Source organism: Centruroides vittatus, unplaced genomic scaffold, assembly GCF_030686945.1.
Source record: "Centruroides vittatus isolate TY-2023 unplaced genomic scaffold, ASM3068694v2 contig_3221, whole genome shotgun sequence".
In the NCBI taxonomy this organism is placed as follows: Eukaryota; Metazoa; Arthropoda; class Arachnida; order Scorpiones; family Buthidae; genus Centruroides; species Centruroides vittatus.
This window is the reverse complement of record NW_027122070.1, coordinates 313,763-330,476: the sequence shown is the minus strand read 5'-3', so window position 1 is coordinate 330,476 and position 16,714 is coordinate 313,763. Positions and strand designations below refer to the sequence as shown.

The 16,714-nt window shown below is 32.2% G+C and overlaps 1 protein-coding gene across 1 annotated transcript in view; it reads right to left on the bottom strand.

Moving 5' to 3' along the window:
- The window catches only part of LOC136973581 (uncharacterized), a gene marked incomplete at its 3' end in the record, with an annotated part of 68,435 nt that overhangs the window by 17,767 nt on the left and 33,954 nt on the right, over nt 1-16,714 (bottom strand). Inside the window, exons 6-7 of the mRNA XM_067268312.1 lie at nt 13,078-13,098; nt 4,136-4,172 (exon numbers count right to left, since the gene is read on the bottom strand). Of these exons, the coding sequence (XP_067124413.1) occupies nt 4,136-4,172; nt 13,078-13,098 (58 nt within the window). The remainder of the gene's footprint in view (nt 1-4,135; nt 4,173-13,077; nt 13,099-16,714) is intronic.

Genomic DNA, 16,714 nt, shown 5'->3' with positions numbered 1-16,714 from the left:
TTGTTTAGAGCCTCTTGCTACGTTCTTCTCGTACCTCGCTCTGCTGGTTAAAAGGTACGAGAAGAACGTAGCAAGAGGCTCTAAACAACGTCCCGCTAAGATCACTAAATTCACTTATAACAGATATGCCAAAAGCATTATGAAAGAAATTGCGAACCGCAATGAGACATCAATAATTCTGAAAAGAGCCCCGAACCTTTATAAGATTTTAAGGAATGACAAGGATAGCATTAGGAAGGAAGAAAAAGCGGGTGTGTATAGGATACCATACGAGAACGCACAGCTAGGAATTAAGAAAGATTATATCGGCGTTACGACAAGGAGTTTGAGTGTAAGACTCAAGGAGCACAAGTATAACATCAGAAAAAGCTCCAACGCCACGGTACTATCCCAAATGGCTCAGACCGAAAGCTCGATAGTTAAATGGGATGAAGCGGACATTATAAAACCCGTAAGCTCCCCAACGTTGGCGAGGACCGCTGAGAAAATAGAGATTTACAAGAGCAAGCTGGAAGGGGCGTGTATAAATGCGAGGGACGCTGAGGGCCTTCCATCGGCCTGGAAGTATATGGTTAAGAACTCTGCAAGGAACTCTTAATTTACATGTTTATTTTATGGTTCTATGCTTGTGTTTAGAAGTTTTTCTGAGTTTATTTTTGATTTTTATTTTGTTTTTTATTTAGTTTTTTATTTTGTTTTTAATTCTATACGTTATTAGTTTATTATGTATCATCTTTTAATCCGTTGTTGATTTTTAAATTTAAATATTTGTATTAATCCGTTGTTAATTTAAAGTTTAAATATTTGTATTCGTTCTTATGGAACAATACTATTCGATTTTTTTAGCCTGATGATGGCCTATAGAATAGGCTGAAAACGTTTGTTTAAAATTAAACTTTCTCAGCGAAGATAAGGTGTTAGTTTTTGTTTATATAATTTTTGCTGGGCACGTTTTATTTAATGTTATTGTCTACAATGTCTACAGCATTTCTCAAAATTGTATTTGTTGTTTCCTTCTTAGTTAGATATCTCTTTCTATAAGCTTCTTGGAGCATTTCCATATCTTCTTTAATTAAATTTTGCCTTCTTAACTTCTGGAGGTTAGATAGATTTGAAATTTTTGAGGATGCTGATGTTCTGAGCAAGACTTCATCATCCTCTTTTCTTATATTTTTGTATGAATTCTTGGCTAACTGCAAAACTTGTCTTGTTATTGAAACTTCTCCAGGTTTCCATTCAGTCTGTCCATGAAGATAGATTGAGAACCACTTCATCAATGCTTTCTATACTGAGACTTGCTCTATCAAAATATCTTTTTGTTTTTGCTAAATCCTCTTTCAACATGCATGCTATGAGAAAGAATTAAAACATATTTTTACCAGCTTGCTGAGAATATCATAGTTTGCTATACCTGTTTGTTTAATGTTGAACACTAACTCAGTAATGGTTGATTCTATAGTGCAGAGGCATATGATCCTTAATTTTTTGTCATCAATAGTTGGATCATCAGCTTACATCATGAGATTCTTTATGATCATCATTTGAATCAGGACATTGTTTACTACAATGAGATGTGCTACTTTCCAGAAACAAAGATTCTGGTATTTTTTTTTTGCACAATACATTTTCCATTTGTCTACTACAAGGTACTTTATTGATGTCCTCACAAGGAAAATGTTTTAACTTAAGCTTTATGCCAAATTGTTCTTAAGTTAGTTATTATTCATTTCTTTTACTAATGGAAGTAATAATTTTTACTAATGCCCGAAGATAAATGTACCTTTGTCTGAATGGTTGCAATGCAACAACATTAATGATTTTATTATGAGTTTAATGAATTTTTAAAGTTGATGACAATTTGTTAACTAGTGATATTAACTAGTGATTTTTTCTCGGCAAGTGTAAGGTGTTAAGTACGTATATCTATAATGATTTGCTGAGTGCTTTATAATACTAGTGATATTCCTACTGAAAGTGACATTGTAGAAGCTGTGCTGAATAAAAACAAAGGTAACAATGACAATGACGATGACGAATGTGGTAAGTAAAACTGAATCAAAACCAATAATTTCTGAACCTCAAGAGGCAATAAATACATTAGTTTTTTTTTTTTTGAAGGAAATGAAGTAAATAATGAGACTTTCAACATATTTAGTACTTGAAGAAGAAATTTGAGAAATATAAAAATAAAATCTTTAAAGATTTTAAGATTTGTAGATAAAAAAACTAATTGAAAATCAAGCATATTATTAATTAGAATTATCTTTAATTATGAAAAAATAAATCGTTTAATATTAATTATATTGTAGTTTATAGAACTATTAATAAAAATACAGTACCATATAATTACATAATTTTTTTTGGTTTTTGAATATTAACTTATTCACAATTAAAAATGAAAAGATATAATTTTTCTATGCATCTCAGAAAATTTAGCAATATAATTTAAATTTTGTTATCTTTTAAATTTTCTTATAACTATAAATAAGGATAAAATCAAAACTGATAGACGGTGTTCATTAATGACAGACACTACCATATCTTGAAGCATCTTAATAATGAAATAATGTTTATTGCCAGAAATTAATTAGTTCAAAAATAGTACTAATAAAACTGGTAGTTTTAATGTGATTTCAGCTAAATTTATGCTTATAGTTGTTATAAGTAAACTTCTAAATTCTGTTAATGTTTCCAGAAAATAGAGTATGAAAGTTATATTATTCCAATTAAAATTTATCAGCAATTGCTGACTTTGATTAATTTGCATATCAGAATATTTAACAGTTTGCAAAGACAAATGGTTCAAATCTGTCATTTAACAATCTCTTCCATCTTTGATATAATATTTCGATTACAATATTGAAAAAAAATTTAAAATTTTGTGAAAGAAATACTTTTAGAAAGTTTAGCAATAATATGTTGAACCAACAATATATATTCATTAAATTTTCTATTGCAAATGTTATAAGTTTATACTTTTAATGCAAATCAATATTATTATTAACATTAACAAATATTAAAATTTGAATTGAGTTTGATTTCATCTTAAAAGAATTAGAAATATTAAGAAAATTAAATTTGCAATAAAAATTGAAAATTTTTCAAGTATATAAAATTCCAAAATATGAAAATAAATATACAAAAAATTGTTTTAAATAAACTCAAATTCAGATTTTATTTTTCAAATTACACACTGTTACCTGTTGGTATACAAATTAGTCCATTGATTCTGCATTTCAGATTAGACATACAACATTCTTGTCAATAGTATTTGTTCAGTCTTATGCAAATTAAAAATAGTGAAGACTACTTTATTCATATTCTGCAGAAATATGATACGGTAGACCCCCCCTATAACACTGTAGATAAGTTCCGTGTTATATGAATCCGTGTTGTACAAGTCACTTAAATACATGAGCCAATCACAGCCTGTGTGCCGTGACTGGCTCATGTATTTAAGTGACTCGTACAACACGGATTCATATAACACGGAACTTATCTACCGTGTTATGGGGGGTCTACTGTATATCACATTCCCAACATTTTTTCAAAGAAAGTAATAGAATGAAGTTATGCTAAGTGTGTTAAAAGCATGTTGAAATTGTGACAAATCAATTTTTAGATGCACTTTTTGTGTCTGGATTAATACACGGATGCACAGATCAAAGGTTAGTTTCGTCATTCCTTTTCCATTTCGAGTTTTGCAGGATTGAGAACTGTCACCTAAGTTTTGCTGGAAACTTTTAAATGTGAATTGTTATTTTGAATGAAGGAAAGAAAACGGCATTCTTTTAATTTGCCATTCAATTAGTAATAAATATAATGTTTTAATGTAACAAATTTAACAAGTCATTTTGGTTGATTTTGAAATACCTTTCAATTTTTATTTTTTGAATAATGTGCTTTAACTTAACAAAATTAGCAAAATATACTTAATTGTAAGATTTTAGAAAATTTCTTTTGTTTATTTCAAATGAAATTTGATTTTGAATAGCATTCTTTCTGGACACTGGTGCAAAATAGCACTATGCAACATAATAGAGTATATCAGAAAAATACAGTTATTCCTTTAAAATAGTTTATTTAATGTATTAATCGTTATTAACAAAATAGAAAAAAAATTGTAAATATATACCTTTCTTTGGTTTGTTCTTTTTTTCCTTCTTTGATGACTTCCATAATTTTGAAAAAGAAAAGTTTATATCTTAAAACATTTTCAATAATATAAATATACATTAAATAATAATACATAATTTTATTTAAGTTATATAACTGTAAGTAATAATAAACTTCTAAAAATATTCAATAACTTATAAGAGCTTGTGTGGAGTTTTCCACTATCTAAAAAAGAAATATGATATAAATCAGCATTGCATGTATGTAATTTCAAGACGATTAAGATGTTTGGGAAGTTTTAAAAGATATCTTACATGATTAAGTTAGAAAGGAATTCAAAATGTTATACTTCAAATACTTTTTACAAGTTGAAAGTATCTACATTTCAGAATCAATAATTTAAGTAAAATATAAATTTTAACTGATAAACAATCTCAATGTAAAATCATTAGAATCTGTAATTTTCAAATACAGTAAATCTTCCATTAATGGACCTCTACTTAATGGATATTTTTACAATCCTCAGACCATCCATTATATTTATCACTGAATAGCAGATACTGTTGTTGATAATTAACCTTATGAAAATACAATGTATCACTTTCAATATTCTAAACAAATAATTACAAACAATATATACGGTTAAACTGAAAATTTGTTTGGTTTTTGGAGAAATAAAATATACTATTTTGAAATAAATAAAACCCTTTAATCCACAATGTATTCACCCTTCTGTTCGATAACCTTACGTCATCTGATGAATAGTTTCATAATTCCACCTGTTTAGAATTAAGTGGGTTTCTGATTGAAGAACTTATCAATTATGTGATTCTTGATACCTTCTTAAAATTGAAATTCTATACCATTTAAATTATTCTGCAACAAACAAAAAAAATAATAGTCTGAGTGAGCAATATCTGGAGAATATGCAGGGTGACTCAAAATATTCCAGTTAAAGACAAAGATTTTGGTGTATGTTCAATATGTGCAGCCTTGCATTATCAAGATGGAATACCACTCTACATCGATTTGCAAGTTCTGGACATTTTTCCTGTCTCCTCTTCTCTTTAACATTGATCTAGAAAAAGCTGTCAGAATGGCCCAAGAGATAGACAATAAAAAGGAAAATGACTCAAGAGACAAACTGTCACTACTAGCACATGTGGCTGACATTGTCATAATTGGAGCATCTCAAGGGGAGGTAACGAAATTAATGTCAAAATTAGCAACAGCTGCCAAGAGCATGGATCTGATCATCAATGAAGAGAAGACTAAATACATGGTAATTTCTAAATAGGGAGAATCCCACAAAGAACATCTAACCATAGACAATATGACATTCAGCCCTAGGGAATCCTTCAAGTACTTTGTTTCTGTTTATGTCAGTCCCTATGTCATCAAGGAGGAGACAGGGACTCACTTGATACAGGGAAACAAAAGCTACTTTGGGCTCACAAACATACTAAAAAGCAGACTTCTTAGTAAAACGATGAAGCTAACTGTATGAGAGTAACTGATTAGACCTGTGATTGTGTATGGAAGTGAAACATAGCCAGTGACAAAGCAGGAGGAACTACAACTACAGAGATTTGAAAACAAAATACTAAAAAGTTTTTGGACCTGTGGAAGACTATGATGATAATGGTATCATGGTCAATGGAGAATCAATATGAAGGAGAAAAACAAACCAGGAACTGCAGACAACCTACGACAAGCCCATGATCACACAGGTAATTAGGGCCAGAGATTATAGTGGCTAGGCCATGTCATAAGGCTTCCTATAATGGCAATGGCATCACGAAGACTTCACTATGAAGGGAAAGGGAAGCGGCCAAGAGGCCATCCCAAAAAAAGGTGGCTAGATGGGGTCATTGAAAATCTTCCAGACCTCAGAATTGAAGATTGGCAGAGGCAGGTTATAGACCAAACAAGATGGAGAAGAATTGTAACTGCAGCTAAGCATTAGGCACCATCTCTTAACTAGATTAATAATTATAATTTTTAATAATTTAATAAATAAATAATTGTTCTAAATTATTTATTAAATTATTAAAAATTATAATTATTAATCTAGTTAAGAGATGGCGCCTAATGCTTACCTCTATACCAAATTCATTTGTATTTAATTATAGCCATTTATTAGCCCGATTATTTAGGCTTTTGTTGGTTTATTAATATATCATCAGGCTTTGAGTTGTATTATATTTATAAATGTTCATTGTTCATTGTTGTCCACCAACTAATGCTGAATATTATCAGGCTAGAAATGGCTATAATATTAATAATTTATAATACAATTTGGCACTAGAGTTAGGCATTAGGCACCATCTCTTGATAAATTTAATAATTATAATTTTAATTAAATAATTTAGAAGTACTGGAAGAAAAGAATTGGCCTGGAGTGGGACTCGAACCCACAACTCCTGCTTACTGTGCAGATGCGTTGCCAATTACACTGACCAGACCTCCGGTCCGATCTTTTGTTATTTGTACTCTATTTTTCAAATTTGTTGTTTGTATTATATTTTTCAAATTGAAAATTTTTGTTCTTTATAAATGATATTGTCTGAAAACAACAGTTATATACTGTTAAAAGTATTTGCAAAATAAATCTTTGGTAATGCCAATAGACAGTTAGTTGCATGGCTAAGCTTTTTGTAACAGTATTTGGCATCCGGTGTTATTTACATTTTACAGATTTAAAAGCCATAATTGCATCAAAGAATATATTATTCCAAAATCAAATCTATTTAAATTTTGTTCTGTAACCCGATGAAAGGATCAACAAGGCTGAAAATTTTGTTTTGATTAAATTTAGTGCTGTAAAAATGTGTAAGTGTGTCCAGTGTATTCTTACTACATTTGAATTTAAATTAAAATTCTGTTTGAATTCAACCATTATGACTTCAAAACTATCGAATATTTGAACTCTACACACCTGAAAATAACAGAATTTTCTTTGTTAAAAGTTCTTGCATGTTTTGTATGTTTGTTGGTTTTTAAAATATATTAATTAATACTAAAAGTCAGAATTTCCTTTACTTATCCTTTTTGGTATATAATACAATTTAAATTCTTGTTTTAAATTAATGAATTTACCTTACTGCCAATAATCTGATGTTCTGGTTCCATACATGTTAGATTACCAAGATTGCAATAGTGAAATTTATATTAAATAAAGTTTATGTATTTTTTACTTTGAATTTAAAATTTCATCAATAGGTTATAAATTGAAATGAAAGACTAGTGCTTGTTTTTAATAAATTAGTTAAGATAGTGTTTTAGTTATTTCTTTCATATCATTCCTATAAATTTCCATGGTCTTAACTGTTTTTACTATTTCTACATACACTCATGGAACACCGGGGATGTAAATCACACTTTCGAGAACCTCTTACCGGTGTTAGACACAAAACAAAAGATCGTCGTAAACGTTTTTGAACTTGGTAGTTCTTCTTCAGACAGTAAAAAACGGGCAACGCAAATCGAATAATGGAATGAATTATTTTTAAACCGAAATTGAATGCTTCATGATGCAGCTGGTTGAACAGACATGCGCATTCGGTGCGAGTGGAAGGCGATTAAAGGTCCGTGTCGATGAGGGCTTGCCAGGCGGTGGACAAATTGAGTTCTTCTTTATAGTTTATGCAGGTGGTGGCGCAGCTGTGTTTGTAAATGGAGATAGCCTCCAACCACCTCAGGTGTTCAGAGTGAGGCGTTGTGATGCTAAGTCTGGCTTGGTTTAGGGCCACTTTAATGTCCGGATCGGTTGCGTAAGTAGAGAGAGCCATAGAATTTCTTCCATGGAGAATATCCGCATTGTGCTCACGTATTCTGATTCTCAAGGATCTCTTGGTTGAGCCGATATAAACAAGGTTTCTGTCAAACCTGAGATCCTTCAGAGGTATGGAGTATACGCCCGGAAGTCTGTTGGGGTCGGGGGAATCTTTCCCGTTACGGAGGATGTCCAATATGGTGGGGCATCTTCTGTATGCGATCTTAATATGACGCTCGTGGGTAATCCTCTTATATAACAACGCCACGTACGGGTTGTATGTGACGGGGATCCACGTCTCATCTTCAGGTTGATTGCCGGGACGTGAGCAGATGTTGGAGATACGTGCTGTGTGACGGTGACGGTTAACTAATCGATTAATAAGCTTGTGGTACCTGTGGAAGGACGCTACATGTCTGATGTGCTCCAATTTGGTGGCCAGTGCTGCTGGAGTGGACGAATGTGAAAACGCCCTCTTAATTAGCATGTTGAAAGCAGCGGATTTGTATTGGAACAAGTCACACGACCCAACCGGGATGTAAAGGGAGGGCGTACCAGGTTTATGGTAGACCGAAGTTTGTATAGACGGTCCTTCAATCCAGATGTTTAGATTCAAGAAGTGGACCCCCATGTTGTTAGCTTGTTCCAATTCTACGGTCAAGCCATAAGGGTTGTCATTAACCGTTTTTACAAATGCCGACACATCATGTACATTTCTCCATAATATGATTATGTCGTCAATATACCTCTTGTACAAGATGTCGTCAGGAAGATAGTGCGGTAGGACCTTTTGCTCCAATTGTCTGATGACCATCTCGCATAAGTCTTGTTCGCACCCCCACTTTTTAAAACCGGATCATGGAGCCTCATTCCTGACTTAGAAAACCTAATCAAAGGCCTGCCTGACAAGCAAAAAGAGTATTATAGGTGGATGGCCACGCTCAGGATCAAAGAGGCTAAGGAACCCTCGGAAGTGACTGAGTTGAGAAACAAACTACGGCGCACAACCAGGTGGATGCGGCTTAACAACGTAACTTTGGTCAGAGCAGATAAGTCTAAGTCATTAGTGCTTATGAAGCGTACTACTTATGAGCGAAATCTAACTGAATACCTTAATCTCACACAATGCAACGAAGTGGCAGATGATATGGTAGACAAACTACAATCTAAGGTCAAGAGACTAGCCCGTTCGAAGCTCATCAAATGCCTGGAATTGGGTAACATTGTTGTTGATTCCCCCAACACCACCAGGCTCTTCGCATTCGCCAAGATCCATAAACAAGGTCAGCAACTATGGCCGGTGGTGGATAAAGCGAGAGCCCCTACTCGTAAACTTGAGAGGGGTGCACACTCATTGATAGCCCCCCTATTGGATGGCTACTCGTACAACATCACTAACTCGGTGGACCTCATTTCTATCCTTAAGGATCTTCCCTCTCCTCCAAGATTTATCACCGTTTTGGATTTTAAATCTTTATACCCATCACTGGAGCTCCCCCCAGCCTTTTGCGCTCTTAGGGACCTCCTCCTTGGAATTGTTGGAGACTGCACTTTGCACAAACAAGTGCTGGAGATGGCCCACATGTTGTGCTATAACTCCTTTTTCATGTTCAATGGAGCTGTTTACACACAAAAAAAAGGAGTGCCTATGGGGAGCCCAGTGGTGAGAGACTTATGCGAGATGGTCATCAGACAATTGGAGCAAAAGGTCCTGCCGCACTATCTTCCTGACGACATCTTGTACAAGAGGTATATTGACGACATAATCATATTATGGAGAAATGTACATGATGTGTCGGCATTTGTAAAAACGGTTAATGACAACCCTTATGGCTTGACCGTAGAATTGGAACAAGCTAACAACATGGGGGTCCACTTCTTGAATCTAAACATCTGGATTGAAGGACCGTCTATACAAACTTCGGTCTACCATAAACCTGGTACGCCCTCCCTTTACATCCCGGTTGGGTCGTGTGACTTGTTCCAATACAAATCCGCTGCTTTCAACATGCTAATTAAGAGGGCGTTTTCACATTCGTCCACTCCAGCAGCACTGGCCACCAAATTGGAGCACATCAGACATGTAGCGTCCTTCCACAGGTACCACAAGCTTATTAATCGATTAGTTAACCGTCACCGTCACACAGCACGTATCTCCAACATCTGCTCACGTCCCGGCAATCAACCTGAAGATGAGACGTGGATCCCCGTCACATACAACCCGTACGTGGCGTCGTTATATAAGAGGATTACCCACGAGCGTCATATTAAGATCGCATACAGAAGATGCCCCACCATATTGGACATCCTCCGTAACGGGAAAGATTCCCCCGACCCCAACAGACTTCCGGGCGTATACTCCATACCTCTGAAGGATCTCAGGTTTGACAGAAACCTTGTTTATATCGGCTCAACCAAGAGATCCTTGAGAATCAGAATACATGAGCACAATGCGGATATTCTCCATGGGAGAAATTCTATGGCTCTCTCTACTTACGCAACCGATCCGGACATCAAAGTGGCCCTAAACCAAGCCAGACTTATCATCACAACGCCTCACTCTGAACACCTGAGGTGGTTGGAGGCTATCTCCATTTACAAACACAGCTGCGCCACCACCTGCATAAACTATAAAGAAGAACTCAATTTGTCCACCGCCTGGCAGGCCCTCATCGACACGGACCTTTAATCACCTTCCACTCACACCGAATGCGCATGTCTGTTCAACCAGCTGCACCGTGAAGCATTCAATTTCGGTTTAAAAATAATTCGTTCCATTATTCGATTTGCGTTGCCCGTTTTTTACTGTCTGAAGAAGAACTACGAAGTTCGAAAACGTTTACGACGATCTTTCGTTTTGTGTCTGACACTGGTAAGAGGTTCTCGAAAGTGTGATTTTTTTTACTATTGTATTACAATTTAAATAAATGCTTTATTTAAAGTAAAAATACAGTAGTACCTTGTACTTCAAACACTTCAGAGTTGGAATGCCAAATTTGACAAAAATTCTCTTTGTAGTTCAAGCAATGCTCTAAAGTTTGAACTGTGTGAAATGAAAAATGCACTCAAAGCATAAAATAAAGCTTCTGAACAAAGAATATAATCTCAAATTAGAAATAATGTGTTAAAATTCACAACTGTTACAATTAAATCACACATCTATGTTAAGTAACAATAGCTGTTAAAAAAATACAAACTTTCTATTAAACTCAATATGAACTTTTCTTATTAATCATGATATCTGAGAAGTGTGTGGAAGCAATGATGTTTAACTAGTAGGAAGGAGGCATGGAAAAGGCTAATGCAACATGACATTGGGATCATCGGTTTTAATCAAACTCATTGGGGTTATAGTGTATCCACAATGACATGTGCCAAGCAGTAAGGTGCCAAGCAGTAAAGTGCAATACTCTAAGATGAGAAAATTGAGGTTAAAAATTGCAATCACTTAAAACCTTTAGGATTTCTGTCATTTGTAGAGTGGCTTAGTGGGGCATGCTGGTTTCATAACCAAGGTTGGTGTTTCAAATCTTTGTGGTATCAATGTTATTTTCCCCCCTAAAACTATAATTTTTACTTTATTCTTAGTATTTTTAAATTTGTTATGTTTATTTAAGAATTATTTTCAAATATTAATGTACAAATGGAATTTGTACTAACATTTATTTATAATTTATTTGAAAAGAGATTAGATATAAACAATATTATTATTCAATCTTTCTGCTTTCCAAGAGCACAATTTTGTGGATGATAATTGTCATAGAAGCATGTGAAACAAAAACATTTCTGCAGTGTTCACATTAAATAAATACAATTTTTTACAATAAGATAATTTATATATGTCATTGGAAAAACAAACTTGATTAATGTTTAAAAACACTTCAACTAATTTGGAGAAGAATCATTTGTACTGTATCAGATTTTAAAATATCAGTGCTTAATGTTTTTTTTTTTTTTCCCTACTGCCTTTGCAATTTCTGAAATTGATGAACTCTTGGCTGTAACTAAATCTTGATTTCAAAAGATGTTTTCACAATATGTAAATTTTGTAATATTGTCATGCAATGATTCTTCTGCAGAACACATTTCTATGCTATTGATGTTAGCACGAGATATCAAAGCCACCTTTTCATTCTTTAGCAAACAAAGATGCAATTATAGACACATTTAGATTAAACAATGACTTTGTTGCCAGAGTAAGTAAGAACTGTACATGAATATACAGAAAATGTTTTGTTTTTAAATAAATATTGTTAGATAGCAACTGTTAATTGCTTTTGACATTAACTTATTACCTGAAACAAATGGATTTATTATTTTATTACCCTGCTTATTGTACATTTGTAGTTTTCTAAAACTAACTGTTTTTTTCTCTGACATTATTCTTGATACTTTTAAATTTATTATAAAGTGAAAATTATAGTTTTAGTAAAAGAAAAACAACCAACAACATCATTGATACCACCAAGGTTCAAAACACCAACCTCACAGTTATGAAACTGGAATGCCCTCACCAAACCACTGACCAATCTACAAATGACAGGAATTCTAAAGATTTTAAGTGCTTTGCAATTTTCAACATCAATTTTCTTATTTAATTCTGAGCATTGCACCTTACTGCTTGAACATGTCAGTCATTGAGGATGCACTATAACTTCACAGAATTTGATCAAAATTGGTGACTCCAACGTCATGTTGTTCCCTCATAAGATGAAAAAGGAACTTATCACAAAGCACAAAAGTGGTAAATGTGTAGCAGATCTGGTGACCACGTTCAATATGCCAAAGTTGATGGGGTGTGACCGTAAATGTAATTTTCATTTTATGTTATTTTTCCTTAAATTATGTGTATTTGCTGTTTTAAGTTTATCAAAATGGGTATTGTTTAGGGTTGGAAATATATTAATTCACTTTCCATTATTTTGAATGGAAAAAATTGCCTTGGACTTTGAACGGCCTCCTGGAATGAATTAAATTTGAAGTATGAGGTACCACTGTATATTATGTACTGTACATATAAATAATACATTATCTGAAAATGTCCTGTCCCAATTATTTCAGATTAAAGAAAGCAAGTCTATTGAATCTTTCTTTAATTTTAAGATATAAAAATTTTACTCAAAACTTAAAATGTAGAGAAATATTTAAAAAGAAAAATAATAATGAATGAATCTGTACAGACTTACTGATTTTCTTGTGCTTTCTTCCTATAATTAGAAAAAAAAAAAAATACTATTAAGTATTGTATATTAAGGAAAAAATTTTCCTTAAAATTAAGGGAGGTTAAATATAAATCATATTTCTTTGCTTCTAGAATATGATCATGTAATGCTATTTCAAAATCATGATGTATTCTAGAATATATCATGATTTAGAAATAGCATTTTAAGATTTTTTTATGGAGGAAAAAAAGTTTTTAAATCATTATTATTTTGTTAAGAAACAAGTTACAATAACTATACAAATGCCATGAAATACAGTAGAAATTCATTAATCTGGCAATGACAATCTGAAATGTTTGGTAATCCAGCCCCCTCTGAAAAGTAGTCAATAATCTGGTGTCCTTTATTATGCGAATCCTGCTGGTTTCACATAATAAAAAGTTTGTTTGAATATCTGGTACACTAAAGACTTCTTTTGAAAATTGAGACAAAGATGAACAAAAATAATTAGAGGACCAAATATAAACATCTTACTAAACCCGATGCATTGCTATAACACTCCTTGGACCGCTGAATATTATCGGGCTATAATTTGGCAATAATAATTATAAATTACAAATAAATTTAACACTAGAGGGAGGGAGGTGTTAGGTGCCATTTTGTATTAAATTTAATAATTATAATTTAATTAAATAATTTTAGATGAAACTGGAAGTAACTGATGATGGTTATATCATAATGTTAAATATGTTTGAAGGGATGATTGAATCAGAGGTCCAAGTAGTGTAACCGGCAACACATCCACACAGTAAGTGGCAGTTGCGGGTTCAAGTCCCACTCCGGGCCAGTTCTTTTCTTCCAGTTTAATCTAAAATTAATTAATTAAATTATAATTACTAAATTTAATATGAGATGATGCCTAATGCCTCCCTCTAGGGTCAAATTTATTTGTAATTTATAATTATTATCTCCAAATTATATATAGCAGTCCAACACGCATTCTTTCATCAGTACATTGTAGACTAATAATACAAATAAATTGATAAATTAAACACAATTTAATTAAATAATTATCTTAAGACAATTACTGATTTAGGCTAAAATTATATAGCATAAATTTATAACTTGTAAGGGTTTAGTTACAAATATAATAATGTTACAGGTGTTTTTGTTGTTTTACTATGAACAATGCAGGATTACAATAGCTTTTTGAAAATTATCCATTAAAATCTTTTATAAAAAAAAAAAAAAACATAAAATACAAAAAAATGCCAAAGTAGTTAAACAATAAAGAAATAACAAAATACAATACTGTTACTTGAAAACTTCTAACAAAGAAGATTTATTAAAAATTTATATTGAAATAGTGTAGCTCTTATCAAAAGATATCTGAATACTTTCTTGACAAACAAGGATTGCAAACATCTCTAAATCCAAACAAGTAGAAATGACGATAATGTTGTCATTTTTATTTTGTTTATTTGTTACAATTTCATGCTGAGATTGATGACATTTTAGTTACACAACTCTCTTTTGTGTTTGCACAAATTACTTGCACATTTCTCATTGTTAGCATACCTAGATTTGATTTTTTAGGCACACTCTGAAATGAATACAATTTCCTATAACTTAGGCAAAGTTTTAAAGCAAAACTGAACTAACCCTTTTGTGACATACCTAAATTTGCCTATATTTCTTTTAGTCAAAGTCCAAAAAAGCAGCTTCTTTTTATACTCTGCCTCAACTAATGTGGTGATTGTCAAATTGTCTAGACAAACTAAGATTTGCCAACACAACAAACCTGCTGGTTATATACACAAACACATCTATTTAATTCCAATTTAGTTTTTTCTTTTTCAAGAATACAAGGGCGTTTTTTTTCAAGCTCCGATGATCCATAAAACAAAGACAAGTGTAAATAACAAAATGAATTTGTTACCAAAAGTTAGATACAAATATGGTTACTTTTTGACGTAATCACTGTGAAGATTGAGGAATTTGTCATAACTGTGGATGAGCTTTTCCATCCCCTTGTCATAGAATGTTGCTGCTAATGAATTGAGATGACCTTAATGTTGTTTTAAAGATCATCATTAGTCTCAAACCTCTGCCCTCCTAGCCATGTTTTCAGTTCAGGAAAGAGGTGGAAGTCTTCACCACCTTTAAACACCCAGCATATAACCCCGATTTAGCACCGAGCAATTTCCACTTCTTTCCTGAACAGAAAAAGTGGCTAGGAAGGCAGAGGTTTGAGACTAATGATGATCTTCAAAAATGTTAAGGCCATCTCAATTGACTGGCGGCAGCATTCTATGACAAGGGGATGGAATAGCTTGTCCACAGATATGACAAATTCCTCAATCAATCTTCACGGTGATTATGTCAAAAAGTAACCATCTTTGTACCTAACTTTTGGTAATAAACTCATTTTGTTATTTACACTTGTCTTTGTTTTATGAACCATCGGAGATTCAAAAAAAAAAGAAAAAAAGATAATAATAATAATAAAAAAAAATAATAAATAAATAGTCTACATAAATTAATATTTGTGAAAAAATATTTTCTATAATTTTAAACTATATCATTGTAACCAATTTTGAATTTGTTTGATTTAAATTATAATTTTTAACTAACATACAAAATTTTGCTACAAATTAGTAACCCAAGGAATATTTTGATGTTTGTAGAAAAAATACTCTCTCTTTCTTTATATTTCATATAACATTGTTTTATTCTGTACTCTATTATTATTATTTTTTTAATACAGTAGAAGCTCCATATTTGCACACACTATTTTGCATATTCATAAATCAATATTTGCAAGCATTTTTATCTGTTCAACTAAAATTCATTTATTTGCAAAGAATTAATAAAAATAAATAGACAAATGATTTTTTACACATTTTAATCATATGTTACTGCAATTTATGTTGTGTGTTGACTGTTAGACTATGCTAATAGATACTATTAATCTACCAATTTATTTAATTACAGCAGCAAATGCACTTATGAAGACAGTAAATGTGTTTTACAGTGTATTAAGTATACATTGTGAATGTCAGCATTATTTTTTTTATTAACAAATTTTACTAATTCACCCAAAACTGAAAGAACAAATTTTACTTAGTTTTTCTTTTATCCTTATAAAGCAATGACATTATTTAGAGGGAAAAAATATCCAAAATACCAAAAGAAAATAATGTCCATTATGTCAACTGTAAGCTAGAACTTCTAGTTGATAATAATAAAAATACCTTTCTCACTTTTTCTAGCAAGTTTTAATAAAATGAACTAATGTTTTCAACTATTTTGAATAGCCTTCCTCAGGTTTAGCATAATTTCAAACACCAATTAGAACAAGATTTAAAATTTTGACACTGATATGTACAGTACAACCCTTTAAGATGACACTGATATGTACAATCCATGATGATGAAGGCATCTGGGATATTGATATCCTTGAAATTTTTAAAGCTGAAAGGAGAGGACATGAATCAATTATAAAGAAGAAAAACAAATTTCATATGCTTGGCAAGCAATATACAATCTAGCACTACCTACGGAATTATGTCATGATGCACCTTCATGTATCTATTGGACCAGAGTTTTAATTTAAATTCAAAACATTAGTTTCAACTTATGCTTCATCCAAAAGAAAGCA